Raw genomic sequence first — 19,309 nt, forward strand, 5'->3', positions numbered from 1 at the left:
CCCGGTAATCACAAATCTCAAGGAATCGTAGAAAGGTTCAACAAGACTCTTGCCGTCAAACTGTTTCCGCACCAGTATGCTCGGGAAATGTTGGATCCGTCGAAACGCAACGCGGAATGGGTGGAAAATCTGAAACCCGTCTTGAAAGAGTTAAACGCTCAAGGCCCCGACGAGGCCGTACGCAGGCGAGACGAAATCAAGTACGAGCCCAAGTACAATCGACCCGTCGGATTGGACGAGCCCGTATTGGATTCGAGTCTGCGCGTACGATACCTGTACAGACCCGGTGAATTGGAAGGGGGTGAAAGACGCAGAGCTACCGATCCGATATGGAGCATCGACACGTACGACGTGCGAAACGTCATGATCAAGCCTAATCAACCCGTCTTGTATTTTTTACGAGGCGTACCGAGGAGTTTTGTACGAGAAGAATTGTTGGTCGTTCCCATCGACACGCAATTACCGCCAAAATGAGAAAAATGGATTAAGGGAAAAACGCGTTGTAATAAAAATGATGCAAAATACTTGTCGTTGGATCAGGATGGGTTCTACCGAAACGTGTGGAAAAGCGGCGTTGAAGCATCAAGACTCGATGCCCGAGCATCTACGCGGATATTGCCGCGGTCACAAGTTTAGAATCGTGCGAGGAGGGGGTACGGTTTCGTGCGAGAGATGCGGTAGGGGCTGCAAGACTTTACTGCACAATATCTGCTATAGATGCGGCGGGCAAGTTGTGAGCAACGCGATACTCTTGCGACGTCGATCGCCCGGTCAACGTCCCGAGGGTGAAGACGGCTGTCGTTATCTCAAGATGGGTTCGAAGCAAATGTGTCGCAGGATTATCCGCCGGGATCAAGACTCGCTGCCCGATCACCTCAAGGGGTACTGCGCCTACCACATGTATAGGATAAAGCACGGTAGCAAGATATCTCCGTGTTACGTGTGCGGTGTGGGATGCAAGGTTACGATCGACGGCGTGTGTAAAAAGTGCGCGGCTCGGTAAATTGCAAAATACGTTTGTATTTTGTAATCTGACGTACGCCCTCTATCGACGTAGTTTGCTAAATTGATTTCAACTTAAAGGGTCGAGGTTATTTAGTTAAAATGACAAAGCAGAACAAACAAGCACGAGGTAGACGCGGCCGCCGTGGTGGACGGGGCCGTCGAGGTGGACGGGGTCGTCAAGGTGAACGCGACGACCTCCTAAAACGCACGCAGCGTCAACTGGAGGAATGTGAGGACCAACTAAAACGCACGCAGCACCAACTCGAGGAATGCGAGCATCAACTAAAACGCGAGCAGTGGAAACTCGAGGAACGCGAACAAAGCGAAAAACGCGCGCAATGGGAACGCGAGGACCGCGAACGCGAGAGGCAAGAGCAGCAAAGACGCGAGGACCGCGAACGCGAGGACCGTGAGCAGAGGGACCGCGAGAACCGCGAACGTGAGGTCCAGCAAGCTACAAATCCTAGTGGTGAAATGCAGGCAAGGGCAGAAGGTGAATTGGAACCCCCAAACGACCAACCCGGATTTCGTCTTATTCGAGCGAGCGATACGCACGAAACTTATCGGATAGACCTAACGCGTTTTACCGATCCACGCGAAATCTTACAATATAGGGCTCACATCGAGGGAATATTGCAAAATCATCGTTTCGGAGGTATCAGTTATCGACTCGTTTTAGTCGTAAATATGTCGCGAAACGCAGTGACGGCCATACCCGCCTTTCACTCGGGTGAATATAGAGTTTTCGATGAATTAGATTTGGAAAGAGTCGTAAATCGCATAGTCGAGATTATCGAGCAATGGACCAGAGAGGGTTCGGGATGGCACATAAATCATCTCGAGCATCTCGATATAGAGATTGCTAGGTATAACCCCTTACGCGGTGCTACGTACGTACCGTTACCCAACGTGCTGAAAAATAAAAAGGCAATCGTCAACGTTAAAAACAAAGACGACCTGTGCATCAAATACGCCATTGCCAGCGCGCTTCACCCCGTCAAGGAGCACACCGATAGACCCTCGAGATATGCTCAACATCTGGACGAGCTCGACTGGAGCGGCATCACGTTCCCCACGCCAGTCAAACAGATTAAAATCATCGAAAGGAATAATCCACGGCTCAAGATTAACGTTTACGGCTGGGTAGAGGAGGGTGGGGGATATTTACACCCAGTCTACGTAGGCGGTGAGCACGTGGGTCGTACGCTGATTAATCTCTTGCTGTACGATAATCATTACATGCGGATTAAAAAGATGAGCCCGCTTCTCGCCGGTTACAGCAAGCACAAGGGGAAAAAGCATTTATGCTCGCGATGCATGCACGTTTTTAGAACGGAAGAATGCCTGTTAAAACACGAGTCCGATTGCAGAGGCATAAACGACGGTATAACGCTGGTGCAAGTCGTAGATGAAAAAGGTATGTTGTATAAATATAAAAACGTACAACACAGGGCCAAGACGCCGTTTGTAATCTATGCAGATTTCGAGTGCATCTTGGAAAAGATGCCGACAGACGAGACCGGACCGAAAACGTTTAGAATCAACAAGCACGTGCCGTGCGGTTGGTCGTACGTGGTGGTAAGGTACGACGGTCGAGTGGTCGGACACGATTTGCACAGCGCAAATGCCGAGAATGCGAGTACGTGCGTAAAATCCTTTTTGGAACGACTCGTGATCGAAAAGGATAAAATTATCGACATTTTCAAGCGAAAACCCGTCGACCCCCGCAGCGTGATGACGGACGAGGATGAAGCAGACTTTGAAGCCGCGACGACCTGTTGGATCTGCGAACGAGGTGGTTTTACGGAATATAGCGGGGCCGACGACTGTTGGAAATGTGAGAAGGTCAAGAACAACCCCGACAATAAATACAAGACGTGTTACGAGTGTAAGACAAAAAAGAATGGGCAAAAGGTGCGAGATCACTGCCACGTCACCAACGCGTATCGCGGAGCGGCTCACGCGGGTTGCAATCTCAAGTTACGGTTAAACGAGAATACACCCATACCCGTGATATTCCACAATCTGACCGGGTACGACTCGCACCTGATCATACAGGTCCTCGGAGAGATGTCGGGTAAGATTGAATGCATCCCGAGTAATACGGAAAAATACATTTCCTTTAGCTTGGGTAACCTGCGATTCATCGATTCGATGAAATTTCTTAACGCCTCGTTGTCGACGCTGGTGAGCAAGTTGTCGATCGAAAAGTACAAGATCACCAAGACATTTTTTGGTAGCGAGGGCGATTTGGAACTGCTCACGAGAAAGGGCGTGTATCCGTACGAATACATGGATTCGTTTGACAAGTTTCGAGAGGAGGGTTTACCCAGCAAGGAGCTATTTTACAGCAGCCTGCGCAACGAGGGTATAAGCGACGACGACTACGAGCATGCCAAGAGGGTTTACGAGCGATTTAAATGTAAAAACTTGGGTGATTATCACGACATCTACCTCAAGACGGACGTTTTGCTGTTGGCCGACGTGTTCCAAAACTTTAGAGCTATGGCGTATCGAGAGTACGGATTGGGTCCGTGCAACTATTTCACGCTACCGGGTTTCAGTTGGGACGCGCTGCTCCGCAAGACTGGGGTGGTGCTCGAGCTGATTACCGACTTGGACATGCACTTGATGCTCGAAAGGGGAATCAGAGGCGGTATCAGCATGGTTACCCATCGATACTGCAAGTTTAACAACAAGTACATGGACGACCACGACGAGACGAAACCCAGTACGTACGGACTCTATCTCGATGCAACCAATCTGTACGGGTGGGGCATGAGTCAGCCGTTGCCGGTTTCGGATTTTAGGTGGTTCGATCCGGACGAGTACGAGACGGCCCTCGAGGCTAAGGCCGACGCCGACAAGGGGTACTTTCTCGAGGTGGACTTGGAGGTGCCGAAAGAACTGCACGACCTGTTTGGCGATTACCCCCTGGCACCCGAGACGCTCGCGCTTCGTCGCGAGTGGATGAGTCGCTACCAGCTCGACCTGCAGGGCGACGAAAATCCGGGGGTAGAGAAACTCGTACCGAACCTGATGCCCAAGACCAAATACGTCTTGCACTATAGAAACTTGCAGTTTTATCTCGCCAAGGGTCTCAAGCTGACCAAGGTTCATCGCATCATCGAGTTTACGCAGAGGGCGTGGATGAAGGAATACATCGACATGAATACCGAGCTCAGAAAGGCGGCAAAAACTGACTTTGAAAAGGACTTTTTCAAGCTAATGAACAATTCCGTTTTCGGCAAGACTATGGAAAATGTACGCAACAGGCAAACTGTTATTTTATGCAAAAACAGCGAAACTCGTAAAAAAATCAAGCTGTTTTCGAAACCAAACTTTAAAAACTTTGTCGATATTAACGATGACCTCGTTGCCATCCACATGAACAAGACGCGGGTCGTGCTCAACAAACCCATCTATTGCGGTGCGGCCGTCTTGGATCTGAGCAAGCTTTTAATGTACGAGTTTTACTACGACAAGCTCAAAACCATGTACGGCGATCGCGTCAAGCTCTTGTACACAGACACTGATAGCCTATTGATGAGAATCACCACCGAGGATGTTTACGCCGACATGCGAGAGAATTTAGATTGGTTCGACACGAGCAACTACGGCGAGGACAGCATGTTGTTCAGCGAGAAAAATAAAAAGGTTCCGGGAAAGATGAAGGACGAATTGGGCGGAACCGTCATGACGGAATTTGTCGGACTCAGACCGAAAATGTATTCATTGGAGACGCAAGACTCGAGTATGGATGTCAAGCGGGCAAAAGGAGTCGCCAAACACGTCGTAAGGGACCGCATAAATCACGATGATTACGTGCGCGTGTTGACTAGTAGAGAGGATATGCATTGCGACATGAGCTCGATTCAAAGTAGCAAGCATGAGCTTCACACGATCAATCAGACTAAAAAATCGCTATCTCCGTTGGACACCAAACGGTATATTCTCGCCGATGGAATCACTACCTACGCGTACGGGGATTACAAGATAGAGCAAGTTCCCGAGTAGATTTCGTGATTACGTGACTGTTTTGTGTGATGACGTCATCGGGGTCACGTGGCTGAAAAGAGTTTTGATTACGTCATCGGGGTCACGTGACTGAAAAGAGTTTTGATTACGTAATCGGGGTCAAATGATATTTAATGACGTCATTTGATAGGTCGTTTTGCAAAATGATGTATTATATTGAGAATTTCCCGGCCATGGTCGCGTGACGTCATTTTGTAAATGAATATAGCATTATTAGTGTATTAGAATAGGAGAATTTCCCGGCCATGGTCGTTTACAACGATAACTGAAATGCATTGGCCGGAAACTCTCCATTTCCTACTACTTTATCATAATTAGACGAAATGCCACTAAATAAACTTCCAAAAGATGAATTGTGACCCCTTACTGGTGTAGATGTTTTTGGGTGGGGATTTGATGGAAAACCACTTGGTAGGCTATCATCCAGGGATGAACTTATTGGCTCGGTCTGTGTTGCAATTGACACATAAGTATTGGTTTTTTTTATTAGAATGAAAGTGAATTATTCCATCAATACACTGGTGAATCTGAAAGGAAAATATTTAAGCATGCTTAGGTTGCTAGCTATTAGGTCGGGTAGGCATTTTAATAATACCATATCAGTAATATTACTTTCTGTAGTATAGAGTATGAGGTAAAGTAGTTTACTAAAATAAGGCCAACAAAAAATTGTTTGCCCTTTTTTTTTAAAATGAGAGAGGCGGGTGGAAAAAGTTTTTTTTAAATTTTTTGTTTTTAAGATCGTCATCAGATGGAATAAAAATAACCCAAAGAAGCTAGAATTGCAATATCTTGCATCAAACAACAATTTTAGACTAATTTTTTTGTAGGGCATATATTTGCAAGCCAACATTTTTTTGGCCTAATAGTCCTACCTGACCTAAGATACACATACTACAATTATTTTAAGAAATCCAACATGTGTGCAAGTCCATAAATTCAGACATTATATTATTTAATTTTCAAGTTCTAGAAAATTAATTTTTATCAAGAAAAAAAGTATATTATGAAAACTTTTTGAGAATAATTTAAATGAACATCTAATTATAATATTGTACGTCAGTACGTAATACTGTACTATTATTGTACGGTATTTTTGATTCAGTACAAAAATAATAAATTAAGCGCTGAATCGGTCTGTATCAATTTGTAATATAATTTTATTAAAAACGCGCAGGAGAAGCGACAAACAACTTCATGCATATCATTTAAACGCTAGCACTCGGGGAGAACAGTCAGCGTCCTATGGAAGCTTGCTTTTGATGACGACCTTGTTTTTTAGGCCTATAGTATTTAATGCTGACGAAACAAAACAGGAATAACAATTATCCACGCCTCTTCTTAAGAAAACTATTTAGGCTAAAGGAAGGTTTTTCATCGTCTTATTGATCGACTAGGCCCCTAGTCAAAAATTGAGTATTTTTGAACTAGGTAGGATACTGCCTTGGTCCATGCCAACAAGAGCACGAACCCATGCTGGAATATATTACGGGATTTAATACAACACTGGACATAATGAGATAGGCTAAGTAAAATTTCATTTTGTTCTCAATAAACTTGAGATCAACAGAAAATTAAAAAAAAACCTAGATCTTAGGGCCTAGGCCTACCTACCTTTGTTTTTTGAGGTCTGCTGCTGCTGCTAGCCCCGGGCTTTCCTAGGCCTAGATATGTCGTGGGGGTAGATGAGGATGGCCTGACATTCACTTCAGTCGCAGTTTTATAGTTAAATATTGTTGGAACAGCATCCTCATTTAGCTTATTTCGTCGTTGTTTTAATCCTAAAATTTCTGATCTGACATCTCGACTGAATGAACTCTGATCAAAATGAGCGCTGCAAATTCTGGAACCTTTTTTGACAGCTTTTGGATTTTCTAACTTCATTGCATTTAACCATTTTAACCGTTTCTGGTTTGCCAAAGGTAGCCTGTGATAACTTACATTAGGCCTAGTATTTTGATTTTTACATCCAGGCACAATACACAAATTTGGCATTGTGATTTTTTTTTTCAAGGAGCCTACCTTTTTAGGGCCTAAGCTAGGCCTTGGCGAGATGATATTATTAATTAGGTTGGACTTAAAAATTATTTTTAAACTTTTATATTTCGCCGATGAGATGTTGACGTTGCTGTTTCATGTATCCAGGGCGTTGTCAAGGAGTCGGTGATTACTAAATTTAGGCCTAGCGTAATTTCTTTATTCCCAAAAATGGGCCACGACCTTCTTTTTTGATAAAGAAATAAAAATAAAATAGGGCCTAGGCCTAGTTACAAAAAAAAATTATATAAATAATCAGTTTCTAAACTTGCAGTATCTTCATTATTTATTTTACAATCTCATAGAGGAATTTTTAATAATTTCATACAATACTAGTTGTAGGCCTAAGCCTACACTTTCATAATACTAATTAGGCATAGGAGACTTGAGTGATAAACAAGAAGAGTAGTAGTAACAGTAAAACACAGCAAAACACAGCAAGTAATGTATAGCGCCGCCAGCGGCAATACGATCTGGGGTTACTTTATTCGCCAATGACGTCATTGGCGAATTCGTAAATTACCTATAACTTTATAAAAAATTCCAAAATAAAGATAATAAAATTGTTTCATTTTCTAATGAAATATGAAAAATCCCCTCAAAAACAAAAAATCGTTTTGCGAGTTCTCTTTTAAAATCGTCATAACTTTAAGATGAAAACATACCTGCCTTAAGACGAAAATTTTCGTCTTATCTCATGTAACTAGAGGCAGTTTAGCAACTGCAAGTGCGAGCACGCTAGGCCAACAAACTGAAAGCTGATCTGCGCGCCGCTAACGCAATTTCCCCGATGGACGCCAACGAAGAACTAGGCTTAGAGGAAGAAGTCGGGCTAGGTCTAGGCCTAGTAGTAGAAGTCCGAAGAAAGGAACGCCTATTCAGGGACAGATGTAATCCTTTTGACTGTCCAGAGGATACATTCAGGCAGTTGTACAGACTGCCAAAATTGTCTGTATTGGACATATGCCATGAAATCGGTCCATTTTTAAGACGGCAAACAAAACGATCACAAGCCGTTCAAGTCCCCTTGCAAATTTACATCACATTGAACTTTTTCGCAAGTGGGACCTTCCAGTATGTGCTCGGGCAGAGTTTTGGGCTGTCGCAGCCAACCGTTAGTCAGGTTATTAAATATTAAACATGTTACCAGATCAATTATCCGTTCCATGAACAGACATATCACTTTCCCAATGGATCGGGAAAGTCAAGTACCAATACAACAACAATTTTTCAGGAAGTTCCAATTTCCACGTATCATTGGGGCCATAGACGGCACCCATGTAGCAATAAAGGCCCCATCTGTTGACGAGCATGTATACGTGAACAGAAAATCATACCATTCAATAAACGTTCAAGCCATATGTGACAGCAACTTGAAATTCCTAGATGTTGTTGCAAAATATCCAGGCAGTTGCCACGACTCTTTCATTCTCTCTAACTCCACAATCGGCCAACGCTTCCAAGATGGTCTAATCCCCAACGGCCTCCTGATAGGTATGTTAACTTTGAAAAGTTTGTATATCCAGTGCATGTCATTTACAGTAATTAGCATAATCCTGAATAGAGGGCTCACTGTATCAGTTTACAGTTTGTACTGGTTCCCACTTTTTCAAAATAGTTGTGCGTCCATCACATACGAATTACATGTTGAGAAAAACGAACTGAATAGTTAAATTAATACATAGCTAAATTTATAACATCAACATAATATAATATTATTAATGATTATTATTATTATATTAATAATCATTATAATTGAAATAATAATAATAATAATAGGGCCTAATAATAATAATAATAATAATAATAATAATAATAATAATAATAATAATAATACCATGTATTAATATTAATAAAATAGAAAAAGAAATTGAAGATTGTTTTGTTAAATTAAAATGGATTAGAGGAAAGATTATACTGTCATTGCCTTATAGTAGTTATGGGTGATTTAAGTAGATCAAAATCAAATATGTTTTAATGCTTTACAAGACATCTTCTATTCATAAGCACTGAAGAAGAGAATTCACCATTTTGTTTTTAGATTGGAATGAATATTGTAAATCTGTAACATCTTTTTTTTTTACTTTGGTAATTATATAGGTGACAGTGGATATCCTTTACGCGAATGGCTAATGGTGCCTATAAACAACCCTACTACAGAAGATGAACGCAACTACAATGATATGCATGCAAGTGCAAGAAATGTTATTGAACGCTCTTTTGGAGTAATGAAGAGTCGCTTCCGCTGTATTCATTGCTCTGGTGGTAATTTACAGTACTCACCAAAACGATGTTGTGAAATTATCATGGCTGTTGCTATATTACACAACTTGACTATCCACATTCCATTACTGCCAGAAGAGGAGATAGAAATTGATTTGGTTGAGGAAGATGCCAGACAACCTCAACATGTTGCAGGTGCCAATGCAGCACGCAAAGAACTAATACGACAACTGGCATAATAAAGAATTTATTAATTGAACAGATTTTGAAATGGATCAAGAATAAATAATATACAAATCTGAAAACATAAATTCAAAATTAAATTAAATTAATTGGATTTTAAACTTTAATCAATATGATTCAAGAATGTGTGTCATTTTGGAAAATCAGTTAGTACACTACGTCGCAAAACATGATTAATGCAAAACATCAACCAAAATATTTATAATTAGGGCTTAAACCAAAAAATTACAAAAAAATTTATTAGCACTCATTCCAGTGAGCATGGAAGGTCTATCAAAAATTTTTTTTTTTGAGGTCACAACTTTTGTACAGCAGTATATACACTGTATTTATTCCCTGGGTGGCGTTTATTTTTTGGGAGTTTTAAAATTGATACAATACGGTAAATAACTTTTAAAAATTATTAAAATTGTGGAGTCATGAAGAACAGCTTCCGATGCATACATTGCAATGGAGAACGTAAAGAGATAATGCGACTATTGACTCAACGAAGAACCTATATAATTGTTTCACTGATAGTTAAAAAAGAACATTTATTGTCATGTCAGAGTTATACAATGACTTAATTACCGAATGTATTTTGGATGTTCACAATATAAACAACATTAAATAGGTTCTTCAGTGGATCAATATTTCTTTTCAATAGAAAGAATCAATCAATACTATCTTCTCACAATTCAATAAAATTTATTAATATAAGTCCAATTCAACTCCCAATATGCTGTATAATATTATCCATCTATTTTTAATATTTTTAAATAATATACATATTTAGGCAAGACTTTTTATACCTCGTTTTGAATTTACAATAAAAGGGTGGGAAAATTAATCGATATAAATATTAACTATATTAACAATTGCATTGCACAATAAATCATCAATATAAATAATTTTAATGGAGTTTGGATTGCACTTTAATAAATTATCATTAATATTTAATCATTTATGGATCAATACTAATCATTTCCTTTGAGTTGTCAATCAATATTGATTTATATTATACTTTATTAAGAATATTAACTATTTTGCATCAAATCTTTAATAAATTATCATCAATATATAAACATTTCATTTGAGTTGTCAATAAATTTGAATTGCACATTGTCATCAATATTAATCATTTACCGTATATAAACTAGCTGAGATCTGCCAACTTTGACTTTGAGTTTATCAAGCCAGAATAGACCGAATCAGCGATCGACGATGTTCAGCTATTAGTGGGTATTCGAACTAAAACAAACGCACGAAGATAGGCAATTTACACAGTAATTTAAGAAAATAGCCTTTACTAAAACATCTCATACACGCTTTGTGTGTAAAGTTGAGCGTGAACAGAAACCATTGTTACATGTTTATGAATGTAACGTCATCTTTTCTCTACGATTGTGTATGCCAAATGTAAAATATAACGAGAATTAATCATACTATTTTAGGGCCTGTGTTACAGCACGACGATGGCAGCCGTGTATTCACTTACAGTGAATCATGGCGTCGGTCGACGAATGTGTTTGTTGCAAAACTCATGAAATATGTTGTACTTGCAGATTTCAAGGAGAGATAAGTTATTCAAAAATATTGAATAATGTTCCTAAATTCACACCAATAACTTTGGCAGACTGGATGTCTAAACAAGTAAATGAAACTGTCAGGAAATCGTGGCGAGGCCTCACGCAATCATCACATCCAGCCATGTCGCGTTGTCATACAACAAATGTCAGGGGCCGAGGCCTAGCCTGCAAAAACTCTATGTATATTTAACTTAATTTTACATGAAAAGCAAATCAAACGTCTTATGATGGCTCAATGAACCTTCCTTAACCTACCAATGTTTTAAAAAGTATCTTACCCGCGTACTTTGGTTTTTTTGCTTGTTTTCCTGGACCATAAATAAACTCGCAACGTTATAGAATAGGACTTTTAGGCTTTGTTTAAAATTTTATATCTACTCGGCCAAATTGTGATGACGTCATCTTTCGTCGCTAATTCGGTCTACTTTATCAAACTGAGTATACAATGTACACAAACTTTATAAATAATAATAATAATAATCATAAGAAATAATAATGAGGAATACTAACTTCTCTGTGAATGAATAACTACAATTGTGGATGGCAAATGGGAGTTTGTGTAAGCATCCCCCATCAACCATCTCCCTCCCCCCACCCAAAAAAAGAAGAGAGCATGGTGAGTGGTTATTAATGATTTTCAGGCTCTTGGAGATATATCCATAACAATGGAGAAGATAAAGAAGTGGTCAAATATCAAAGTTAAAGGAGCATTGCATTATAATTGAAAACCTATGGTATCAAAGGTGGCCTTAAAACTACCAAAAACTGTGAAGGAAGAAAACAGTACAAAAGTGTATACTGTATCTATATATTTTGCTTTTCAAGATCCCATCGGTTTTTTTCGATTATTAGTCGTTGTTTTTCGATGTTCAGCCTTTCTCTTTCGATTTCGAGCCGCTGACTTTCGACATTCAGGATCTTTCTAGTAACAAATAGTAAATCTTCATTCTTTTTTAACTCTTCGTTCTTTGGTTGGGCCGGTACCTGCAAGTTGATCATTTCAAACGGCACCTCCCATAATTTTTCACAAGAACTTCCTGTAAAAGATAAAAGTGATGCAAAATTAAGAATAAACAATATATCAGTCATGAGGGGAAGGGTTTGGAGGGAGGTACCCCTTTTCCACATTAGGGCACATAGAAAAAATTATTAGATTAGGCAATGTAAAATAAAACAATTGGTTAGCATCCTTATGTTATCAATTTTCATGGCAGGGAGGGAAGTTTTTTTCTTTTCATCGAACATGAAAAGAAGAGTTTCGCAAGGAAAAACAACAACAAAAAAGAAGAATAAAACAACAGAGTCCAACAAGCATCTATAGCAAGCAGAAACTTTACCTATGAATAACTGCGTCATAATGCAATTATCTCTATGTATTATCATGCACAATTCACTCCTCAACACAACAGGCATCATGAATACCATGTGGCTACAGAATAGGCCTATAGAACAACAGTAGAGCATAGAACTGCAAGTGGAATGGCTAGTGTTGAGTTTGTGAGTGTATTGTTAAAAAAAAAAAAAAATCGGGTCGGTGGCCTTTTTGATGGTAGGGAGGGGATGCTAACCAATTATTTTATTTTACATTGTCCTTACCTTAGCACTCTTTTTTTTTTTATAATTAGATGAGGGGGGATTTTTTTTTTTCAATCAGAACAATAGATTATTTTGCTTTTGTTTTTATTGATGAGGGAGGGAGGGACTGTTTATATTTGGCTTGTGATAGTAAATATTGTATATAGGCCTATAAGGATTTAATTTTATAGTTTTTTTTTTAAAGAAAATGTATTTGAAGTCATATAATTGCATTGTTATTTTTATGCTGTTAAAATAATTGATGCGGTAAAAATAATTTTTTTTAAATTCACGCATAAATATTTCCCAAATTATTGACACCCAGTAATAGTAGTACTAGTAGTAGAGTAGGGCCCTAGGCCTAGATATAGCCCTAGACCTACACGCACAATTAACTATTAAAATAAATAGCTCCCCTAGTCTGAGCCTAGCTTAGGCTAGCTAGGCTATGCCTATGCCTAGAAAAGACGGCCTAAGAGCTTATTCGGCCTAGGCTCTAGCTAGGGTAAGCTAGGAGGTATTGGACGGGTGCAGGTGAACTCGGCCACAAGTCAACTCGGCCACAGTCAACTCGGCCACAAGTCAATTGGTAATAATAACGATATTTAAATATCAATTTTAATAATTAATTAGTGATAATAACGATATTGAAGGTGATAATAGCAATAATACAATAATAAATTAAAGATAATGTTTATTTTTATAATAATAGTAATACATTAGTAATAATAATAATAATGATACTTATAATACTAGGCCTACTTAGTAATAATAGGGTAATAATATCGATAATAAAGGTGACAACAACAACAATAATATTAATAATAATAATATGAGAAAAATCTAATAAAACGCCAATAACAACTTTTTAAATTACTATTATTAAAATTATAATACTAAGACTAATAAATAATAATAATAATAATATGAATAATAATAAAAAATCGAAAATTATTTATTATTTATATGGTACTATAAATATATGTACTATATATATATATATATATATAATAATAATAATAATATCAGCAAAAATTTGAGCAATATATAATGTTAATGCTAAGACTAATAATTAATATTAAAACTAATGGTAAACAAAACAACAATAATAATAACAACAATGACAACAATAATAACAGCAATAATAATAACAATTAGTACAATGTAGTACCAGTAAATGACTTGTGGCCGAGTTGACTTGTGGCCGAGTTGATTTGTGGCCGAGATGACTTGTGGCCGAGTTGACTTGTGGCCGAGTTGACTGTAGCCAAACTTTTTGTGGCCGAGTTAACTTGTGGCCGAGTTAACTTGTGGCCGAGTTAACTTGTGGCCGAGTTGACTGTGGCCGAGTTGACTTGTGGCCGAGTTGGATCGAATTCTATTGGACTAGAGCATATCGGGAATGGGAGAGTTATACTTTACCTTCACAGTTCATGGTACTTTCAAGTCCACCTTCGATACCATAGATAGCAGCATCTCCAATCGTTGCCAGTATTTTCTGGCACTCGTCATCGAGTGCCGCAGGTGCTTCACCTCCCCCTGTCTTATTGGATTCATGACGATGCAATGCTCCTCGCTTTTTGCTCTCTACTTTTATGTTGGACCACTTTTTCTTTATCTCCTCAACTGTTCTAACGCTACCTCCAACAGCCCGAACCTCATCGGCAACCTCTTCCCATCATGCTCTCTTCTTTTTTTGGCTGGTCACGGTTGACCCACATAGACTCCCATTAATAATGCTTTTTCTCCTACTTACGCCGTCCACGATTGCAGTAATTTCATTTGCTGAGAAGTTAGTATTCCTCTTTGACTTAGATGGTTCCATCTTGTCAACTCAAGAACAAACTTGTCTATGAATGATCAAGGGGAATGATGATGCGTATATGCTGCGAGTGCGTCGTATCATGCAGGCGACGACGAACCAAGGAAGTAAACAAAAAATTGCGCCATCTAGGTCCGCGCCGTTTTTCAAAAGTAGTAAAAATCGTATTACACATGCGTAAGCAAATATTTTTGGACTTAAGACAAAATTTGCTGCCCTCTATAAGCTACAAGAAGTCGATTGTACGCTTGCGCCATCTAAGATGATATTTTTGCTAAGATTTTGCTAAGATGGTTTGATAAATCAGCTTAAGATTTTTGCTTAGCTACTTCTTAACTTTTTTGACTTAAGACATTTGCTAAGCTGAGATTGATAAATCCCGGGCCTGGATTTGAAGCGCTCTATCTTCCCGAGAGCCTCGGATCTGCCGGGTGTTGTACGTGTATTGGTAATATGCAAATGCGCTGACCCGAAGGTCGTAGTGCCTCAATGGTTGGGCTACATTAACCCTGCGAGGGTCGTCACTACATTATGACTGGCGAAAATATTCAATAATAATAATAAAATAAGTCGAAGGCATTTTTGAAGAATGAATCTTTCAAAAAGATATGTTTGCTGGTTTGGATAAGGAAGTCTTGAAAGTGGTGATCTTAATAATAGTGGCGTTAAATAGGTTTGTTTAATACCAACTTGTCTTACCTGTGTAGGCATAGCCTAGCATTTAGTGCAGTACTGTATGTATGAATATGGAATACTACTGCCTGGCGCGACCTAGGCCTAGGCCCCAAGCTTAGGCCTAGACATACAAACTATAGTATAATAATAATATTTCAAACATTAGACAAACAAACAACACTATTTTAAATAAAGTGCATTATTTACATGTTTTAATTATTAGATCCATGGAACTATCTAGGACCTAATACTACTAGGCTACTACAGCATTACTAAAATGCCAGTTTATTCGTCGTGGAATGTGGTTGATACCTTGAAAGCTATCTCAAATTTTCGCGGAAAATGGCTTGGAAAAATGTGCACAGAACTTAACTTCTGCATATTAATGAAATAATAAATTCTATTCAAAATAATTGTTTAGGTCATGGCTATGTTACACCACTTTGCAATGCATTTGAATATGGGCTTTTCACAGTGATGGTTAATTAGAATATATATATTTTCAACAAAAATTACCATTGATGATTAGTGCCAGAATTCCTTATAAAGATATTGTAATATCAATACTAATTGTTTTTGAATGGTGTAAGAAGTGTCACTCTGATTTTTTTTAACTAGTCTGTTCAAACTTTATATTGTACTTCTCTTTTTACAGGAAATGCCGACATGTTGGATATCGATGGCTTTCATTTGGTAGGTGTTTAACAGGCTAAAGAAATCTGACAGAAGGGTCATCCCATCTTGCACTGTGTGGGCGATTAGGGACAAGAAGCTGTGAAGACAGCCCTGGGCTTTTTGATGCTATAGAAGATGATGAAATAATCTTTGTGTTGGAAGAATTATTTATAAATTGTTATGGAAGATACCTGATAAGTCCATCCTTATTAATGCAACAGATCTTATGTAAATAGATACATTCTTGACAATTCATGTGACATCTGTGCTCTGTTTTGTTTGACAATCTCATCACTCATGAAAGGAAATTGTTTCAGCATAGGCCAAGAGCTTTTGCATATCTGGACCAGTCAATTGTGTGTAAACTTTCCAGACCTAGTCTGTAATTGAAATTGTTGCTATTGATGCGGATAGGCCAGCAAAGTTGATTTCAAGAACATTCTGTCGTTAAGTACAGTACAATGTTTTTTGTATCTTCCCCACCCTCGTCTCATATTTTAAAATTTTAAGCTAATACAGTATGAATTAGAATTTTGTGTACAGTAAATAAATGTAACTTGTTCTTCCCTATTCTTTACATTGGTATAAACTATACTCAGTATTAAACTATAAATCCATATATAAAATATTTTGATAATAAATAGTGTGTAAAATGCAGTGATATATATTGTAATACCTGACTGCTTTAATGTTGCTTTATTCTGTGTACAGTAAAACAATTTTATATTAACTGTGAGAAAATACACTTGTAATAAATTATTTGCCATGTACAAGGATGATAAATTGTGTTTCAAAATATTTATTTAGTAACACTAGTAGTCTTGAATTTACTGTATGTACAACAATAATAATAATAATAATAATAATAATAATAATAATAATAATAATAATAATAATAATATGGATGTTGAATATCATCATGAAAGAGGAAATCTTGGCTATGGTAAATAATACAATACAATCAGACATGATAAATAAAGCAGTGCAGTTAAACTTGCCTAAGACGACTAATAATATACTCCATCTAATTTTACATGCCAAATTTTTGTATTTTCCATTACCGTAAGTGCAAGTCAAATTTTGTTAGGGTCAAACAATTTCTCAATGGCATTTTTGATATGACAGGCAAGTTCAACTACTGTATTCTAAAATAATAAACAAAAAATGGTGTACAGCAAAAAAATTAAAGCTTTCTCTTAAATTCCAATACCAAATTGATCAGCATGCAGACATAGGCATAATCCAGGTATTAACAAATAAGCAGTTTCATAGAATAACTTTACACAAGACTGTACAAAGCCATACATTAAATAGTTGTTCCTGTATATATTGATCCACATTTTCATACTGTACTATCAACTTCGCACATTACATATTTCAAAATTAATCCTCACAATTTGTTTTCTAAATCTGGGTCACATTTGCTTCAAAAGGATTACTATTGAATGGGATTATAATACCATTTAATAATATTAAAGATATTTTGCAAGTGAAACAGGTACAGTAATACTGGTGCAGTATTTATTTATTTGTTATAAATTTGGCATGCAATATAAACCAGATGTTGCAATATAAACCAGGGCGTAAAAAACAAAAACTTAAGTGTGTGGCATTTCAGTATATCTTCAGAAAAAAAAAATCACTAGATAAATCATTTTCATTTAATTCTTTGGAAATATTTTGGCCTCAATCACTTGCTGCAGAGCTCTGAGCATTGCCACATTCTGCTAACCATGGATTGGACATGTCCATTTCATCATGTCAACACAGATGGAATTGTTTGCATCACATCCATTTGAGCCAGTCACTTGCTCCTATTGAGGAATAAATATACAGTAACAATAATGCAAAACCAGGTTTGTTAAAAATCAAAAATGTTATCAAACATTGGCATTTGCTGCTTTATCAATAACATACCATACTGAGATACTGTATGTACTAATCTGAAAAGACATTCATTAATTGACAGTATTTTCAGATTTTTTAATTACTTGATTGAAGCCTTCCTGTCTGCTAGTGTGTAATGTATTATTGTAAATTTCTTAATAAAACTGACACACCATGCTGATATTTTTTTACCATTCCAATATATTTGCTTCATGTACAAACAACCAGAGTGTTTCTTGCTAACGTCTTGCTGGGTGCTTGTATGCTTTGTGCCACCTTCTTTCGTAGATGCCAACGTTGGGTGGTTGTACTCATGGCAAATGTTGTGGTATGTTTGTCTCATCATGGCGACTGGCAAATACCTATGTGAGGAGTGTGTCATGTTTCAGCCTATCACATATCTTGTCCTACAAAAATATATATGTATATATATTTTATTTGAATTCCACATTTCAACAACAGCTGAAAGTTAGGTTTGGAGTAACATGCATCATGTTATTATTTAATGGGGCGTTATTGTTGTGTAGCCTAGTTTCTTCTAGGCCTCATATCAATAATAATCTTATCGTTACAGGAATTGGTGTTGGCTCTGATGATATACTGTAGTGTTATAGCACATCACCTTTATTTAGACAGTGCATTTTTTAGACATTTAGGCCTCCTAGGCCTAGACAGTTTTTCATAGGACCAGGCGATAGGCCTATAGTATACTATTATTAGTAGGCCTAGGTCTATTATTATGAAAAAATGCACTATCACAATTAATGTGACATAGTCGCCATGGCATGGCATGACAAGTCTAGGCTAGTAGTAGAAACCTACTAACTTTACCGTCAGCTGGATAAGGCTGCGTGCGAACTCACCTGCTGCGGGACTGGAGCAGTGTCCCGGACAGGAGTGCGCTACTGCTGCTGGGTAGATCTGACACTGACTGTGCTAATCCTAGGCATAGACCTTTATAAACAAACAAGTCATCGGACTGATATACGTTTATTAATTCAATTGAATTATTCCTCCATGATTGATTTGACGTTGACTAAACCGTCACAACGATGAATGACGTCCGGTTCGGCCGTACACTTGTTCGGCCGTAATATATTTGTATGGAACGCCAAATAGGCACAGAGCTGTGCGTATGCTATGTGTGTGTGGTTAACAATAATCTCTCTATTGTAATCTATTGCTACTGTATCCATGATTTCTTGTGGGAAAACAGTGGATTTTATTACGTTTGTGTTAGTTAATAATGTTTTTTTGCAAGTTAGTAATACTAATACTTATGAGGGATCCTTTAAGAACTTGAACATACCTGAAAACCAAAAATAAATATGTAGAATAAAAAATATATAATTCAGTTTATATGATAAATATGATAAATTTGATTTATCATTAATTTAAACTACTATTTTTATATGGCCCACTTCTATAATCGTGTTAGTGTATAAGATATTTTAAATACGGTAACCAATCACTTTTTTCTGGAATGAAACGTACAGATAAGAAAGTATAATACATACTCCAAGTATTGAAATACACGCCATCGTGTTGGGATTCAATAATT

The 19,309-nt window shown here is 37.9% G+C and overlaps 3 protein-coding genes across 3 annotated transcripts; 1 reads left to right on the top strand and 2 right to left on the bottom strand.

The window, feature by feature from the left end:
- Window positions 1-5,356: 5,356 nt before the first annotated feature.
- Window positions 5,357-6,988, bottom strand: LOC117100977. Its single transcript, XM_033240812.1, has 2 exons — window positions 6,658-6,988; window positions 5,357-5,570 (listed from the first exon to the last, which is right to left on the bottom strand). The coding sequence occupies exons 1-2, from the start codon at window positions 6,925-6,927 to the stop codon at window positions 5,463-5,465; spliced, it is 378 nt and encodes a 125-aa protein (XP_033096703.1). The 5' UTR covers window positions 6,928-6,988; the 3' UTR covers window positions 5,357-5,462.
- Window positions 6,989-8,270: 1,282 nt separating this feature from the next.
- Window positions 8,271-9,542, top strand: LOC117100975 (putative nuclease HARBI1). Its single transcript, XM_033240810.1, has 2 exons — window positions 8,271-8,574; window positions 9,181-9,542. Exons 1-2 carry the CDS (start codon window positions 8,271-8,273, stop codon window positions 9,540-9,542), a joined length of 666 nt encoding a protein of 221 aa, XP_033096701.1.
- Window positions 9,543-11,679: 2,137 nt separating this feature from the next.
- Window positions 11,680-14,531, bottom strand: LOC117100978. Its single transcript, XM_033240813.1, has 2 exons — window positions 14,112-14,531; window positions 11,680-12,151 (listed from the first exon to the last, which is right to left on the bottom strand). Exons 1-2 carry the CDS (start codon window positions 14,122-14,124, stop codon window positions 11,919-11,921), a joined length of 246 nt encoding a protein of 81 aa, XP_033096704.1. The 5' UTR covers window positions 14,125-14,531; the 3' UTR covers window positions 11,680-11,918.
- Window positions 14,532-19,309: the final 4,778 nt, after the last annotated feature.

This window comes from Anneissia japonica, unplaced genomic scaffold, assembly GCF_011630105.1.
Source record: "Anneissia japonica isolate Jap-2015-1 unplaced genomic scaffold, ASM1163010v1 scaffold288146_len111460_cov146, whole genome shotgun sequence".
NCBI lineage: Eukaryota > Metazoa > Echinodermata > Crinoidea > Comatulida > Comatulidae > Anneissia > Anneissia japonica.